This window comes from Scardinius erythrophthalmus, assembly GCF_964197995.2.
Source record: "Scardinius erythrophthalmus genome assembly, chromosome: 14".
NCBI lineage: Eukaryota > Metazoa > Chordata > Actinopteri > Cypriniformes > Leuciscidae > Scardinius > Scardinius erythrophthalmus.
This window is the reverse complement of record NC_138234.1, coordinates 12,092,838-12,109,864: the sequence shown is the minus strand read 5'-3', so window position 1 is coordinate 12,109,864 and position 17,027 is coordinate 12,092,838. Positions and strand designations below refer to the sequence as shown.

At 40.9% G+C, this 17,027-nt stretch overlaps 1 protein-coding gene across 2 annotated transcripts; it reads left to right on the top strand.

Annotated features, from left to right (window-relative positions):
- Nucleotides 1–8,481: 8,481 nt before the first annotated feature.
- Nucleotides 8,482–14,049, top strand: LOC308702406 (uncharacterized protein). Of its 2 annotated transcripts, XR_014031593.1 has the most exons (6): nt 8,482–8,793; nt 9,333–9,668; nt 12,077–12,391; nt 12,472–12,536; nt 12,799–12,867; nt 13,050–14,049. XR_014031593.1 is itself a non-coding variant. In XM_081385226.1 (5 exons), exons 1-5 carry the CDS (start codon nt 8,751–8,753, stop codon nt 12,814–12,816), a joined length of 777 nt encoding a protein of 258 aa, XP_081241352.1. In that variant the 5' UTR covers nt 8,482–8,750; the 3' UTR covers nt 12,817–14,049. The 2 variants fall into 2 exon arrangements, 1 of the variants encoding a protein (XP_081241352.1); XM_081385226.1 differs by having other exon boundaries at nt 12,799–14,049.
- The last annotated feature ends 2,978 nt before the right edge of the window (nt 14,050–17,027 follow it).

Sequence of the window (17,027 nt, the reverse complement as noted above, 5' to 3'; positions counted from 1 at the left end):
AGTCCTACAGTTACAACACGAAAAACCTATAACATTTTACATAGCCTATACTAGGCTAGTATTATCGCCTAGGCAATAGTTCCAATTGTATTATAATGAAAAACAGTAGCCTATTAACCCGGACACGCATGTGCAGTTCGTAGTATTTATTTATTTATTTATTTATTTATTAATTAGGCCTACCTATAGACCATTGCGTTTTGTGTCTTTGCCACTGCCAGGGAGTTCTTCGGTCCGTAATAAGCAAAGATCGGTATTCTTGTCTACATGTCTACAAACTAGGGTTGGTAACCCGTTCCGTAGAATACGCAATTGTCCCGTATTTAAAGGTAAAGCGGAGGATTTTTTACTTCCGGGTGGATAGCCTATACTATTGGTCCTCCTAATTGTCAATCATTCTGGTGAATCAATCAAACTTTTCAAAAAGTGGAGAGGGCGGGTCTTATCTAAAATTCGGAAAGATCCTCCGCTATACCTTTAAGGGTAAAGTAAAATCACAAATTTGTAAGGGTAAGTAAGGGTCAAATGAAGTAAACAATAAATCCAGATTTGTTTTTATCTAGTAACAGCAACAGTATTGGGTAGAAAATTAAACTTTTTTTTTTTAACAGTGGTCTAATAAACAAATTTTGTAAATTAAATTATAACTAAAAGGTTCTAAAGGATAAAAAAAAAAAAATCTGCTAATACTGTAAAGTAACTAGAGAGCCTTTGCACATTACTATAATATCAAAGGTTAACACCAGTCCAAACTATTTGCTTAAATTCAGTTGCTATTTTTTTTAGCTATAATAATCAACAGTCATAACAAACATGTAAGCTGCACATAAGGCAGTTTTTGCATTAACTATCCAATTATAAAATTATGTTTGCTCAAATTCGTTGTTGAAATACAATCATTTACACACTTGCTATCATTTTCATGACAGATTTATTTAAACCTACATTAAATAATCAAGATAGTAGAAAATGAAGTTGTACTTCTGATGAAATGACACACTGACACGGTTTTTCATGTTACGGTTAAGCAGCTTGATTTTAAGCAGTCTATTGAATAAAGTGCTATATAAACGTGACGAGACGTTGGAGTGCCGTAGAGCTCGTGCAAATATATCCACGTTATGATCTTTCTTATGCTTGGTTAAATTGCTTGCTGTTTTCCGAATTTTGTTGAGTTTTTTTTTATTTTTTATTTTTTTATTAAAACACATATTTACTTATTCATCTCTAAACGCGATTGGCCCTATACGCACTAGCACGGAAACGTCTCCGGTTACTTGACTGTAACCTTGTTCCCTGAGAAAGCGGAACGAGATGCTGCGCTGCTCAGCGCATTGGGAACGTCTTTAATCGTGACCAGCTGTGAATATTGTGTATAACACGTCAATGAAATTGACCCGGAGGCAATATAGCCTCGGTCGGTGACGTCATCGGCGCGCCCCCGCGACACGAGGCTATAAGTAGATGAGCCACAGGTGCATCGTCAGGATATTTTGTCTGAAGAGCAGTCCTGGGACATCTTCAGCACGGCAAAGTAGCGCAGCATCTCGTTCCGCTTTCTCAGGGAACAAGGTTACAGTCAAGTAACCGGAGACGTTCCCTTTCGAAAGCTACAATCGATGCTGCGCTGCTCAGCGCATTGGGAACGAGAATACCCACGCCGCCGTGCTTGAATATGTCTGGACTCCCACGGTTGTGCAGGTGTGTTTCACAAGAACGTAAGAAGGTCTAGACATTAGCTTGCGATGTCGACTCAAGGACATGAGAGCCCGGAGTGGCATGAACATCCAAACTATAAAATCTTATGAATGTGTGCGGAGAGGACCAGCCTGCCGCATCACAAATAAACTGCAAGGGGCACCTCTTGCCAAGGCAGCAGAGGAGGCGACCCCTCTGGTGGAGTGAGCCCTTAAAGCCATTGGCGAAGCTTGACCGCGCGCCTCATAGACAAGAGCAATAGCATCCCTGACCCAATGTGACATGGTCTGCTTAGTGGCGGCAGCCATCGGTTGCGGCCCCCATAACAGACGAAAAGTCGCTCTGACTTACGCTACTAGCTAGTGCGGTGGACGTAGGCCTGAAGAGCACGGACTGGACATAGTCTATGAGATCTCTCCTGTTCCGGCGTCGTGAATGGCGGAGAGCAGAAGGCCTCAAGCGTGACAGGATGTATAGCCGAAAAAGGCACCTTAGACAGGTAATCAGGATGAGGATGCAAAATCACTTTCACCATTCCTGGGGCAAAGTCTAAGCAGGGTGGCAAAATCGACAGAGCCTGCATATCCCCAATTCTTTCAAAGAAGTTATTGCCATAAGAAAAAACATCTTTAGAGTCAGAAGTTTTCAGACGCTGATTCTAGAGTTTCAAAAGGTGTCTCAACCAGACCCTTCTAGGACTACTGCTATGTCCCATGATGGGATATTGGTTTTTACGGGAGGCCTCAGTCGTCTGGCCCCACGAATGAAACAAGCGAGCAGAGGATGTCTCCCGAGTGGCACCCCGTAAACCAAGGCATGGCAAGCCAAAAGAGCGGCCAAATAAACCTTGAGAGTGGCGGGGCATGTGCCTGTTGTTAATTTTTCCTGCAGAAAATCCAGAACTGAAGCAATCTAGCAGTTGACCGGATCTGCATTATGTACAACACCTTTCAAAGACACTCCATTTGTTGGCATAACTCTTTCTAGTGGAGGAATCCCTAGCACTTAGAATGGTCTCAATAACGGCAGGCGAAAGCCCAGTGTCCCTCAGTTGGTACCCATCAGGGGCCAAACATGAAGGTTCCAGAGGTTGGGCCTGGGATGGAATATCGCGGCCTCCGTCTGAAACAGAAAGTCCCTCCTCTCCGGAATTGTCCATGGCGAGCCGTTGAGGAGAGATATTATCTCGGAGAACCAAACTCTGGCTAGAACTCCTGGGAGCAGAGAAACTGGAGGAAACGCATACAGGCACATTCTGGGCCATGTGTGCGCCATCGCATCCAGACCCAGGGGCTGGGTGATTCAGAGAGAAGTAGAGGGGACATTGCGCTTTCTGATAAGAGGCGAAGAGGTCCAACACCACTTCGTAAAATCTGGTCCAAATCTGTTTGACTACTTCTGGGTGGAGTTTCCATTCCCCTATCGGTAGTTTCTGTCAGAACAGTAAATCCGCTCCCACATTCAGGTGCCCTGAAATGTACACTGCCCTGAGTGACAGGAACTTTTCCTGGGCCCAGAGAAAGATCTGCCTCGCTATTCTGTTCAGATTGCGTGAGCACAAACCTCCCTGGTAATTTATGTAAGAGACTGCCGCTGTGCTGCACTAGGACATGACGGTCTCTCAACTGAGGGAGAAAGTATTTCAGGGCCAGAAATACAGTCATCAGCTTGAGGCAGTTGATGTGCCAATTGAGCTGATGACCCTCCCATTCCCCTTGAGCTGGACGACCACTTAAGACCGCTCCCCAGCCCATCAGGGAGACGTCTGCCGTTAGCATTCTGCGACAGCGAGACGCACCTAAAGTGGGACCCAAAGCAAGGAACCGGGGTCTGAACCACATAGAAAGGGAACGAAGCCGCAGCGCGTAACCCTTACCATAAACATGGATTTTAGAAAGTGCACGAAGCGTTCAGCGCGTGACTCACCATAAACATGGATTTTAGAAAGGACACGAAGCACTCAGCGAGTGTTCTTGCCTTTATTTGCCCTTGGGGATTGTAGTTGAAATCCCCCGTTTTGAGCCACAACTAAAATGGTCTCATGCGCAAAAGGCCCAGAAGAATCATTGTGGACGCAGCTGCCATGAGACCCATGTAATGTCTTGACCTAGCTAGATGTTGCTTAGGATGTTAAAATTGGTCCTGACACAAGCGGGAGACAATTATGCCCGATGGTGACAGAGTCTCATTTAACCCCAAACATGTTACCCTCAGGGTGGGAGAGAGAACGCCCTTGGCGTTGACCTCAGCCCCCTAGAGATAACATGGCTAGGTCGAATGGAAGGACCCAAATTGGTAAGCTTTGCCCCCAAAAGCAAACTTGGGAACCTCCTGTGTTGTGGCAATATTCTAAATGAAAATATACGTCCTTCAGATCGATCGTGACAAATCAAACGTGATGTTGAATTTACGACACGATCGTCTTACCGTTAACATCTTGAACTTGAGTGCTTTAACTGTACGGTTTAAGCCTTGAAGATCGAAGATTGGACGCAACCCCCCATCCTTTTTGGGGACCAGGAAGTATCTGCTGTAATAGCCTGACTCTCTCTCTGGAAGAGGAACATGTTCTATGGCCTCTTTTCTCAGCAGAGATTGTAGCTCTTGTAACAGTACATGCGCCAGTTCCGGTCTCACGGAAGTGAATACCACGCCGTTGAAACGCGGAGGACGATTAATAAATTGGATTCTATCCTATTTGTACTGTACTTAATACCCACATAGAAAAACCTGGCAGAAGTTTCCACGCTGCCAGACTCTCTGAGAGTGGTATCAACTTAACACTTCCTTTTGAGGGGATGTTAGATGTTCCGTGTCCTGGATGACAGCAGAAAAGCAACAGAACATCTAACATTTCGCTGGAAACCGCTGCTCCACGAATCACCAGAGGTGGCGAGGAAGTACAGTGGTTTCGTGAGGGTGTCAGGTAGGAGCTGTTTGATTTACATGTCTCGTCCCGTAGGGGCACACCCCCACAGACCTGGGACAAAACAACCCTCAGGATTTTGTCTTAGGTCTATTATGCAGCTGCTGAGTACAACGAGCCGGTCCCCAGTTTTCACGAGGGGGAGCGCAACTCGTTACACTCTGCTTTTGAACCCTCCTAAAATGATGATGAGCAAAAAGAAGAGAAGAAAATGTCTCTTCAGACTGGCCCATCATCGTATAACCACACAGCCCCGCACCCATGATAGTCTTAATACGTCAAGGGCACAAAGATGCACGAAGAATAAGGTTTTCCCATAACCGAGTTAACGTCATGGAGATCCTCAAGGAGGGCAGTCTAGCTGTAATCCGACCATCACTCAAGTCACCACCAGAACCTCTCAAACGTTTTAACATAACGAGAGATGTGTTCAGAGGCAGCTTTAATTCTTCAGAATTAAATGTGTCCGGAAAACAGCCAGACAATATTATATTATATATAATACATACATATATGTATATATAATTATATTATATAAATATTATATATAAATATAAATATCAGTTCCTCAGCAATAAACACATCCCAATCCGACAAGCAAACACGGTCTGGATGAGAGGCTGTGTTTAAATCTTTCATAAGATCAACCTGGTATGCTTTTCACACGGCCATGGTGTGCAACGCAGTACCAGCCTAACCGCTGAAAATGCATCTGATAATATGATCCCAGGGGAGAGATAGCCCGCGAGCGTCTCTCCAAACTGAGGCAATATCATATAATCGCGTGCCCTCGCACCCGCGATAGTAGAATGGCTCGATGTCGAGGACACAAGACATAAATATTTACAATCTTTATTTAATTATAGACTGTGTTTTATGTGACTCTTTTTGTTGTGATCAGATCAATCTGGTCACTGCACAAGCGATCGCCACGAGCGATCTCCTTTTATCATCACGGGAGAAACGCTCGGAGGCGACAAACCCACGAGATTCAATGTCCTCTGCCCGAGCCGAAGAAGCGCCGATGCACGCTTCGGTAGTCAGCAGGGCTGGACTGGGACAAAAAATCGGCCCGGGCATTTTGGCCCAGACCGGCCCACTATATGATCATAAACACCACCCATCTTTGCACGCCCTTAATTATATGCATACCAACTCCTATTCATTAAAACCACTAATGCCATGTAATGAGTGAGTATAGGAACGAGTGAGAGTTTACAGATGAAATAAGTACAAATTTGACATTTATTAATACAGTCGAACTATACTCCACAGTGGTGAATCCTAAGGCGAGCTATAAGCGGCTCTGGCATAGCAATACAAGTGTTTCTTACAGGATTTTTTGGTAAAACTGTGGTGGGTGGACCTTGGTTCTTCTAGGGGGGTTCGGGGGCATGCCCCTCCGTGAGAAAATTTTGTGCATTTTAATGTTAAATTCATCAATCTGGTGCACTTTGAGAGTTCAAAATTAAAAGCTCCAACCCATATTCAGTGTGCAAATTAAACAAAGAAAAATTCAAACCTCTTTTAGTTACAGTGTCTATTTACATTACACCTACTATATACTAGTTATAATATTAATCCAATGACAGTAATAGCCATATTTTGTAAAACAAATGCACTAAAAAATAAAGGACACTTTCATAATTAGTTTTGTAACAATTTCTATACTTGAAAGAGATAAGCACATGATCTTTTATTTTGACGCAAACTGCATCAAGCTTTTATTTTGGCGGAAAACATGGTTTACAAACGCCTGTCATTAAATTTCTAGTGAATTGCGGTAATCGTCAACTATGCAGATGTGGAAATAATCTGTAACTGGGTTATGGGTTCCTACACTCCATCATGACATAGCCTAAGTATTTTGAAAGTAGTTCTGCTTACCGCAGGCTCTACACTCTCTCATCTCTCTCCTGATCCTCCGTCCTCACTATCATCATCTGCCACAGGAGCTGACGAAGGTCAGAAAACATATATTTTGACACATAAAGCGTCTGCTTTAAGGGCCTGGTTCTATTTTTTCAAGCTATTTATCTGCACATTCCTTGCGTTTCTTCTCCATCTCGCAGACTATTCTGACACTGCTGCACGCTCGCTCACTCGTTTAAAGTTGTGATTGGGCCAGCCCAGTGTCAATCAAGGAAAGAACCAATGGGCCGCTGATCTACGTGTTTCATGGGCTGGTCTGTCAGAAAAAAAACTAACACTGACTTTTTTTGACCAATGCATTACACCGGCACAAACCCAAAACGCAAGCAAAACAAAACAAAACGAATGGCCCGCCGATGTACACATTTTATGGGCCGTTAAAAAAAAAAAAAAAAAAAAAAAAAGTATTTATGAGATGTATCGGCCCAAAAAGCACGTCGGCCCACCGGGCATTTGCCCGGTATGCCCAATGGCCAGTCCAGCCGTGGTAGTCAGGCAAAAGGACATCGCGATCTGGAGAGAGAGCGAGCGATAGGGAACCAACGTCTCTCGCTTCTCAGCCAGATCGCACGCGAGCCCCACAATCTTTATGGGCGCTACCCTTTGAAATAAGCAAAGCGAACGCAAAGCACTTAACTGTAAACATTCCACAGTGCTCGCAATCACCATGCTCAAATGCAAGGGCAGCATGTTCTTTCCCAAACAAAGCAAGCAGTAAGTGTGTGTATCCAGTTCTGACATGGAATGGGAGCATGGAGGAACACAACACTTATTGTTTTGTTGGCTCAATTCTCCTCTTTTTAAACTCTTAGTGCGAGAGAGAAAAGGCTTGAGAAATGAGAAATGTTCTGCACACTGCCTGAATAAACTAACTCCTACATAGCAGATAAAAGGTAGAGAGAGAGTTTTGACGTTCACACATGCACAGTAATGGTCTGAAGACAAAAGACCTGACGATGCACCTGTGGCTCATCTACTTATTCACCTTATTCCGGAAGTAGCACTGGGTGGCGCCATCCGCGTAATCTCACTTCCTGGTTTAGCTACTTAGCGCTTTGTTTGCCTTGGTCCAATCTGTTATCTGTCTTGATATAAGTAACTTAGATAGACTATAATATTATAGGCAAATGCGTTGGCCTATGGTTATTAACAACTGCTGCAACGTACTAAAGTACATTTCACTTGAAGCTTTTGAAACAATGCCACAATCAAATTATTTAATAGCTGTGTCTTTCTAATAGCTATTACTTAGTTATGAAGATGTGCACAAACACTACTACATGTAAAGTTTGAAACATTATTACACCACAGTTTGTTTGCTTAATCACCAGATACATTTGCAGTGTATAGCCAACAGATGAGAAAAAATAGCCACGAACTGGTGTAGAAAGAAAGTAGAGCCTCAACTAGATGAACAAGAGGGTAACGTTAGCTTAGCTAACTGCTAGCTGCAATTTCTTATGGTTTGATCTCTAACACAAGTAATGGCTGTAAAATAAATCCAGCGACTGAATTCTAGAGGACCATAGCTTTCAAACAAGGTATAGCATGTGTATGTATCCTGTAGTGAGACCATTACAACATTAGATGTTTGTGGCTAATGTAGGCTAAACACTACACATCGGCCGGGCTGCGATCAGACAGGCAGACGGGTCATATAAACACATAAAAGTCGTTTAAAAATTACCCCGAGAAACAGTGCATTGCTGTGCTGTTGGTACACACGTACATAGCACATTTGGCACAAATTAACTTATCTTATGTGACATTTTATCAGTAAGACTTCTCTGCAGTTCTCCTCGAAATAGAATGAGGGTCCGCTAAACCGGAAGGTGGTTTACAACGGAAGTACTGGACAGAAGTCAAAGTGGGCGGGGCGGAATAAGGTGAATAGCCTCGTGTCGCGGGGGCGCGCCGATGACGTCACCGACCGAGGCTATATTGCCTCCGGGTCAATTTCATTGACGTGTTATACACAATATTCACAGCTGGTCACGATTAAAGACGTTCCCAATGCGCTGAGCAGCGCAGCATCGATTGTAGCTTTCGAAAGGGAACGCTTTTAGTTTCGCTTTCCTTCATCGCTGCTCAACCTCCGCCCACATACGTAATCTGTTTACATTTCGGAGACAACATAGGCTACAACGAACAGCTTATTTTCCTTCAGAATCTGCTTTCGTTTTTCGGAGAAGTGATGAACCTCTTAATTTTCGTACCACTGTGGGGTTTTCAGCTTGGTAAGTCATAGACGATTTGCTTCTGGTGAACGATAAAAAAAAAATAATAATAAATAAAAAAAATGGCGAATGTGATTTTTGTACTAGCTCTGATCACAATTGACAGACATTTTTTTTATTTATTTCTTAATTGTTGTTATTATTGTTAATGTTGTTGTTGACGCTTAGAATTTATGACACTGCTGAAGTGCGGTGAATCATATTTTAGTTTCGATTTAAATGTCCAACTGTAAAAAAAAAGAAAAGATTTCCGTTCTGTTCCATTCCAGTACACAAACTTAACGTCCAAATCAGGTAAATCATGTAACGAGACTTCGGAACGTGTTCGATATTAAAAAAAAAGTTATTAAAAGTGTGATTAAATTTATGATGTAATAGATAATCGAGCATAAATTGTTTCAAATTTATCTTTTAAAAACTTTGTCTACCCTATAAGGATCGAAATTTGTCTTTTACAAAGGCTCACACAAACACATTAGAAAAAAGTCATATAAAACGTCCTATATTCTGAAGTGATTTATGAACTGTTATTTCTTCAGGTGCATCGGGTGTTTATACAGACAGAGTGTCAGTGTTTGTGATGGAGGGAGATTCAGTCACTCTGAACACTGATGTTAAAACAAACCAACAAGAAAAGATTAAATGGTTTTTTAATAACACCCGCATCGCTCAAATCAATGGAGATCTCAGTAAGATCTGTACAGATGTTCAGTGTAATGAAGGTACTGAGAGATTCAGTGACAGACTGAAGCTGGATCATCAAACTGGATCTCTGACCATCACAAACACCACAAACACAGACTCTGGAGTGTATAAACTGCAGATCATCGGCAGCAACACCATCAGTGAAACGATCTTTAGTATGACTGTCCATGGTGAGTCATTTAGTAAATGTTTAAAGACTAAGGTTATACATGTTTAATCACATTGTGTTTATTATTACATAAGGGACTGTAATGTTTGGTTTCAATTTCAGTTTCTTTTCCATCAGGGACTTGTGTATTCCCCTGTTTTCCCATGTTTTGTTTCTGTTTCATTTGTTCTAATTATACCAGTTTGTCATAGACATTCATTGTCTTCACCTGAGTCTTATTTAGTTCCTCATTTTCTTGTAAATGCCCTCAGTTCAATGTCCAGTATTGTCTTTTCCTCTCCTAAGTTCCATGTTCTCTTCCATTTAGTTTGTAAATAAACTTCTGTAATTGCATATAGATTCACATCTCCATTTCCTTTCCTGCTTCACCATAGTCCCAGCCTCAGATGTCATGCCCACAGACCGCAGCCCACAGGAAGAGAGGGTGGGACATATCGAAAAAAACCCTCTTTTTTAAAAGATTTTGTTTATATCACAGCTATGAGCTCAGTATAAAGCCACAGTTTCATCCTAACCTCTAACTGTTTCTCCTTCTAACCTCCTCCATAACGCTTTAAAATTCGAATGGGTCGGATACATTTTGTGGTCTTCGCCGACTCGATCATATGATCCGCTCTGTGCTGTCATGCATCTGGACCGGAGTAGACTGTGTGTGTGTCGCTGCAGTCAGCCCAGTCTTACCCCAAAACGTCACATACTGACGGGTCTTGACCATACGTCAACATACGACGAAAAGGGTACCCCCAAAACGTCAATATGAGACGCAGACATAAGCGCACCAGCAGCGCCTCCTAGCGGTACCCTAACGCATACCTAAACCTACCCATAACCCGAATCGTCACGCTTGGACGTTAAAGGGGTACCCTTTTCGTCGTATGTTGACGTATGGTCAAGACCCGTCAGTATGTGACGTTTTGGGGTGAGACTGTGTTACTGCAGTTCACATGACACTAATGCGAATCCAGACTTCATTCGGCCCAATGAAAAGCATTTTTTACACTGTCTGAATCGTTCCAAATAGTGCAGTATGTGACAATAAATAATAATTGTGTGAACAAGTGACCGATTTTAGCTACAGCTTGTAGTGAAGGGGACGGGACGCTTCAGATTCTACTAGAGAGCATTTGATTGGACAGAAAATCTGATGAGAAGCTGAAGTGCAGAGTGATGTCATCAAAATTATTGAGATGTATATCTTATAAATGTGAATTTTGTCACTGTTTTGGAGCACACTAGCTTATAGATAACAGTACAGCTAACGTATTCATACTAAAAGCAAAAAAAAAAAAAAAAAACTTTTGATTTCATGGGGACTTATGTTTTAAGTAAACGTAAACACTGGAGAAAGAAAACCGATGTGTAATGGATTTATGCGGGAGGTCTTAAAGTGACAGCAGCCTAATATACCTGCTGTCAAATTATGAGATAATATGAAAGCTACACTGTGTAGGATTTTCTTCCATCTAGCGGTGAACTTGCTTATGACTACCAACTGAATATTACTTTCCAGTCCCGCCCATTCCAAGGGCGTTTTAACTCCTACGGTGGCCGTATTATTTCAAATCTGCCAGCAGTCTCGAGTAATCTCCCCCTCGCATTCGTCACGGCGCCACTTAGTGTAATTTCCAGGTATGTCCCTCTTTGGCTAATGTATTTTCCAGATGGAGGCGCAACATGGCTGCCGCCATTCAAGCAACTCGCTCGTATGTATTCTATACGCTTATGAGAATACTTGATTAGTTGGTAGAAGTAATTACACATTAATGAGCACATATAATTTTGAAAGAACAAAGTGTTTTTTGCTAAGAATCAACTTAAAAAATTACAGTGTAGATTTAAAAAATCTACATTTATAGCAGTTTTCCTCCTTGGTATTGATGTCAGAATTGTGGCCAGTGAAAATTTTGAGTGGCTAGTAACTAGACAGAGTGGCTGGTGAGAAAAAAGTGCTTATCAGGATTACTGATTTTACAATTAAACATTGGATTTTCAAGAGCATGCAAAGTATGTAATGTTTACAGCATGGACTCTTTAAAATACGTCCAAGAGTTTAACACGCCAGTCTGTTATTGTAGTTACGACCCTAAACATGATGCTGAACAAAACCAACTGTGATTGGTTGCTTTACTTGTCAGTCAGACAGCCTCTGGGCGGTCCTTGGCCAATGAAAGCTGAAACCAGACCTTCTGCTGTCAGTCTGATGTTAGTTTAGCATTTGTGGGTCAATAATTCATTTTTTAAACAGCATAGTTGAAATTCCCTCATTACACTAAATTAATTTCTCATTCCCATTTAGTTTTATACTTATTTTCTTCCAGATCCATGCTTGCAGTGCTTTCTTGTTTCATATTGTTGCTGTTTTTTTTACAGCTGATATTTATTTGTGTTTCCGATTTTTTTCTGGTGCAGAGACGGATAAAACAAAGACAAAGTCAGTGAAGGAGGGACAATCTTTTACTTTTGATCCTGGTGTAATAAAAAACCCACATGATGTGATGACGTGGAATTTTAATGGCATTCTCATCGCTGAAATCACTGGAAATCTCAGTAAGATCTGTACAGATGTTCAGTGTAAAGAGAGATTCAGAGACAGACTGAAGCTGGATCATCAGACTGGATCTCTGAACATCACAAACACCAGAATCACAGACTCTGGAGAATATGAACTAGAGATCAACAAAAGCAGATTCAGCATCATGAAGAGCTTCAGTGTTTCTGTCACTGGTGAGTCTCATTTAATCATTCAGTGCATTTTCCTTTAAGGAATGTTAAAATACAGTTATTTACTTTGAAATCACCAACAGCATCAGCAGCAGCATCCGCCGGCGCCACATTATCAGCAAAAAGAGCTTCATTGTTCCTGTCATTGGTGAGTATAATTCAGTCATTCAGTTCATTTTCCCCTGAGCAGGTAATTCAATGTATTAGTTTTCACTAAAACAGAACCTAATGCATTAGATCAATTAGTTTTTCCACGAGCACTGTTTTAGGAAATAAAAACAAAAGATGGCGCCATTTATCAGTCTATATCATAAAGCTGATTAAGGTGGAAATATCAGTCAAAAATAGCCTATACATGAAAAATCAATTGTCTATCTCTAGTAATAATGAATGACTTTTTTTCATTACAGATTGGATTGTGTCTTTAGCTCTAGGAGGAGTATGTGCTGGTGTTCTGCTGGTGGTTGTAGGTGTAACTGGTGAGAATTCCTGGCTCAGACACTGCATTCAAGCTTATTGCATCATTGTAGGACAAAAAAGGGACAACGTGATTCAGTTTATCAGATTCATTAGACTTTAGAGTCTTTGAGTGCATGTGTGTAACTGGAACTCAATCCTGTTCATTTCTTTTAAGTTCTGTGAATATGTTTTCTTCTTATAGGAGAGTGGCATAAAAAAACCTGCCTGTACAAAGGATCTTTTTTCGCTAAATAGTCAAACAACTGGCCTTTAATGGCAAAGAGGAACATACAGTATCATTTACAATATAATCTATTAATAATAGTAATTTTCATTGTGAAAGACTGTAAAAATGTGACAAGAAAACCCTGTTAATTGGTTAGTTCCATTAATAGAGCTTACCTAACTGTACATTTCATGTAATTTAGTATAAATGTTACCATTTTGGAAGTAAAATGATCAAATCATCTTATAATTTACATGAAAAGCTGAAGTGACGCTCCTTGAATTCCCTGCATGACTCCTCACATTTAATGGTTTTTCAGTTAAATAATTGTTCATTTTTATGTTGTTTTTCTTCTTTTATATTATTTATGTAGCCTATACATTATGGGTTTATGTTACAGCTTGTGTTGTTAAATTAATGGTTATAGCATTATTTATTGTTTTGTGTTATGATTTTTTTGTGTGTTCGTATGACACTGTGTGCACTTTACATATATAAGTATTTACCTCAGCGTGTGCAAAACTGCTTTTGATGAACTATTATTAATCATGTTGCACCCGCGTTATTTGTCAGTATTTTTGTATCAGTATTTGTCAGTTTGTTATATGTCAGTATATGTTAAATGTAAAACTGATGCTATAGCAGCATGGCCTTGTTAATTCAGCAGAAAGGGTTAAATTGTGCAGTGTTCAGCATTATTGGTGTATTAAGATTTGGTCAAATTGTGTGCTCACACACTTTCCCAATCGGCAAAGCATGTGTTTACTTACCTGTCGATCCACACTGAGCTACTATCGGACTACATACTTGGGACACTTACCAGTTAAGATCCCGTCTTTGATTATCTTCAGCCATCTTCAGTCTCCTGCCATCCAGTTTGCAACTGTCAACACAACGATACAACCTTCTATTCTCTGCTAAGTGTTTGCTGCTATTTAATGACCTTATCTGCCAATAAACACCCTTTGTGGAAGTTACCTTTGTGCTGTATTCTTCTGTTTGCTGACAGGTTGAAAGCCAAAACTTGACATAAACTGTAAACTTGCCTCTCAAATCTGATTGGATGATTCAAATGTTGTTCCAGGATCAGCAAAGATGCTGATCCAGGAACATGGTCAGTGCTTTTCTGTGTTGACGCATTGAAAGCCAAACCAATGTTTCAATAGGCAACAAAAGTGACGCGAGCAAGCATATGTACTTGCACACATATTCAAATTAAGTTTTCACTTACAAAAAATACATGCCATTTGCACATTCATACAGTAAGGTTTCAAATTAAATCATTATTTGATTTGAGAGAATGCATTATCTGTCAGAGATCATGATGGATGGAGTCACTATTGCATGGCAGTAAGTAAACTGAGTTTCACATTAGCAGAAATGGAAAAAAGCCCTTCAACGCTGTTGTCACACCTCTATCATGCCCTCTCAAATGTACATCAACCACAAAAGTTCAATAATAGGCCGGCACTCTTATGCACATACTGTTTGTATAAGCAACAGATCAAACCACATGTCTAGAAGGGAACCAGACCACAACAGGTTTTTGAGTGGCTAGTGAAGGGGGTGGATTGGAATCCACTGCTGCTTCAATGTATATGTAATGAGTGATTATAATCAAGGTGTGTGTGTTAGTCTTCTTGCTTACAGGTTAAGGAACCACTGGCATTGTTGGAGATTGACTGAGTTGTTGTTCGGGACATGCTGGCACCCAGCAACCCAAATCTGCGACCTGGAAGGTCACGACGTGCCTAACTTTAGGGTCTGAGTGTCAGCTGCATAATCGATGGAGATATGCTTCAATCTATGTGTGGAAAATTACTATGTTTATCTATTTCTTAGCCAACGAGAATCATTCAACCTGCGGGGCGGCCTACGAACTCCTGCGTGAGTCTTAAAGCTGAACTTCTGCTGATGAAACTGCAAACTATCTTCAGTAAAACTTTTCTTCAATTTTTTATAATTCTGACTCCGGGGTCTTCTTTCAAATATCTGGTCCTTGGGTCCTAAACTGTTAACCCCTAACACTAGTAACTAGACAGAGTGGCTGGTGAGAAAAAAAGTTAATGTTAAGCCCTGGTGACAGTAAGCGCTTATCAGGATTACTGATTTTACAACTAAACGTTGGATTTTCGAAAGCATGCGAAGTATGTAATGTTTACAGCATAGACTCTTTAAAATACGTCCAAGAATTTAACACGTTATTGTAGTCACGACCCTAAACATGACGCTAATACCAAAATATATGATGCACAGAGTGAATAAAAGAACCTGGGACATCCTGGCAGAGAATAAATGAGAATAAAACCGAAAGTGAGAGGTATTTTCCTGTTTGAGCTCTAACAAAAGTTCCTGTAGATATGGTATTTGATCATCGTTTTTTTGGGGACTTTTTAATACACAGACTCCGTCTTCGATTTCTGAAAGGAAACAAAAACTTAATCAGGAACCTGCTGATGTGACAGAACTATAGGTTTCTCTCTGAATAACCTTGTTCTGATAAAAGAGACCTTTCCCACCAAGCAATAGCAGTCATTGCCCTATCTAGGTCAGACCCGATGTAGTCCAGCTATGAGTAACCCACTTCTAGCCAAAATTACCTTGAATTTGGTGACATGTTTTTGACAAAATATCTTGCAAGAAGTATGATATTCCATCATGTCAGCAAAGTAAACAGTGATTACAAGGTGTTTGGTTTAATATCTTCACTCATTTAATTTCTTTAACTAATTGATGACTAGTCTAATCTTGTGCTATGGTTTAGACGTCTAGTCTAGTTATGATGTTTTATAAACAAAGTTTGGGAGGAGCATGTTCATATAATTAACATGAGTGGAGAGTTTAGCAGCATCCCTCAACCACCCCTTCTCCACACTTCTAAACCTGACCATTTACACAAGGGGGAAGTACACTGGGTTCGGGCCAAATATGCATTAAACTTTACTCCCTCTAATTGTATGTAAGTGTAAACTCGTGAAAGTCTAGTACATTTTCACTGACAGCCCAAATTTTGCCTCGTTTTAACCTAGACGTCTAGGCTGTGTTTGGACGGTTATTAGATTAGACAGTAGTGGACTTAGCCTGACGGATAGAAATATAATGCTGATGGCAGACAAGTAGGAAATGAACCACGACAGGACCGTTTTAGAAATACCAAGAGCAAAGATACATGAGATAAGAATACTGTGAGAAATTATCTAAAATGCAGAGGAGATGTCAAGGAGAATTAGAGTCGATGGCCAGGAGAAGATCAGGGGCAGCCCTGAGTAGTGCTGTCTCAGTGCTGTGGAGAGTGCGAAAAGCATTGGAAGCATTCACAAAGGTTGTGTGATGAAAAAAAGTTGTAAAAATCAGGAAGAAGAGTTTGATGTCTCGATTAGCTCTGAGATATACTGTAAGCTGGGGTGGGAAGGTCAACATAAGTGAAGGTGCCAGGAGTGACAGCAGAGAGAAAGTCTTTGAGAGGATAGGAGAGGACATAGACGGGAAATTATTATATATACTGTTTATTTTTATTTTGGAAGAAGTGTAGAAATGACTTGCAAAGCTTAAAGGAGTTACTCATGTCAGACACAGTGTTTTGGGTCGAGAAGAAGCATTACTAGTAAGGGTAGAGTAGTTGCTAGATTCTACAGCATGCATTATTTAAAGCAGATTTATATAGCTCAATATCATTCTTGTAAGCAGCAAAATGCACACTTAAACAGATTTTCCTGTAGAGGCGTTCAACGCAACGACCAGCAGCTTTCAAGATGCGAAGTGCAGGAGTAAACCAGGGAGATGTTTGCTTAGAAGGTACACGTCTACTTTTAAGGAGGGCATGTATCAAGGGCATTGGAAATTGAGCTATTATATTTGGCAAGTATATCAATAGAGCTAGCATGTTCAAAATTGTCAGAAAGGTGAGTTTGTACAGATATGCAACAGTAATGGATTCACAGAGTTGAGGTTACG

Coding starts and splice junctions, on each gene's coding strand:
- LOC308702406 (XM_081385226.1), top strand. CDS start 8,751: ATGAACCTCTTAATTTTCGTACCACTGTGGGGTTTTCAGCTTG. Junction 8,794..9,332: donor ACTGTGGGGTTTTCAGCTTG/GTAAGTCATAGA, acceptor TTATTTCTTCAG/GTGCATCGGGTGTTTATACA. Junction 12,392..12,471: donor CTTCAGTGTTTCTGTCACTG/GTGAGTCTCATT, acceptor AATCACCAACAG/CATCAGCAGCAGCATCCGCC.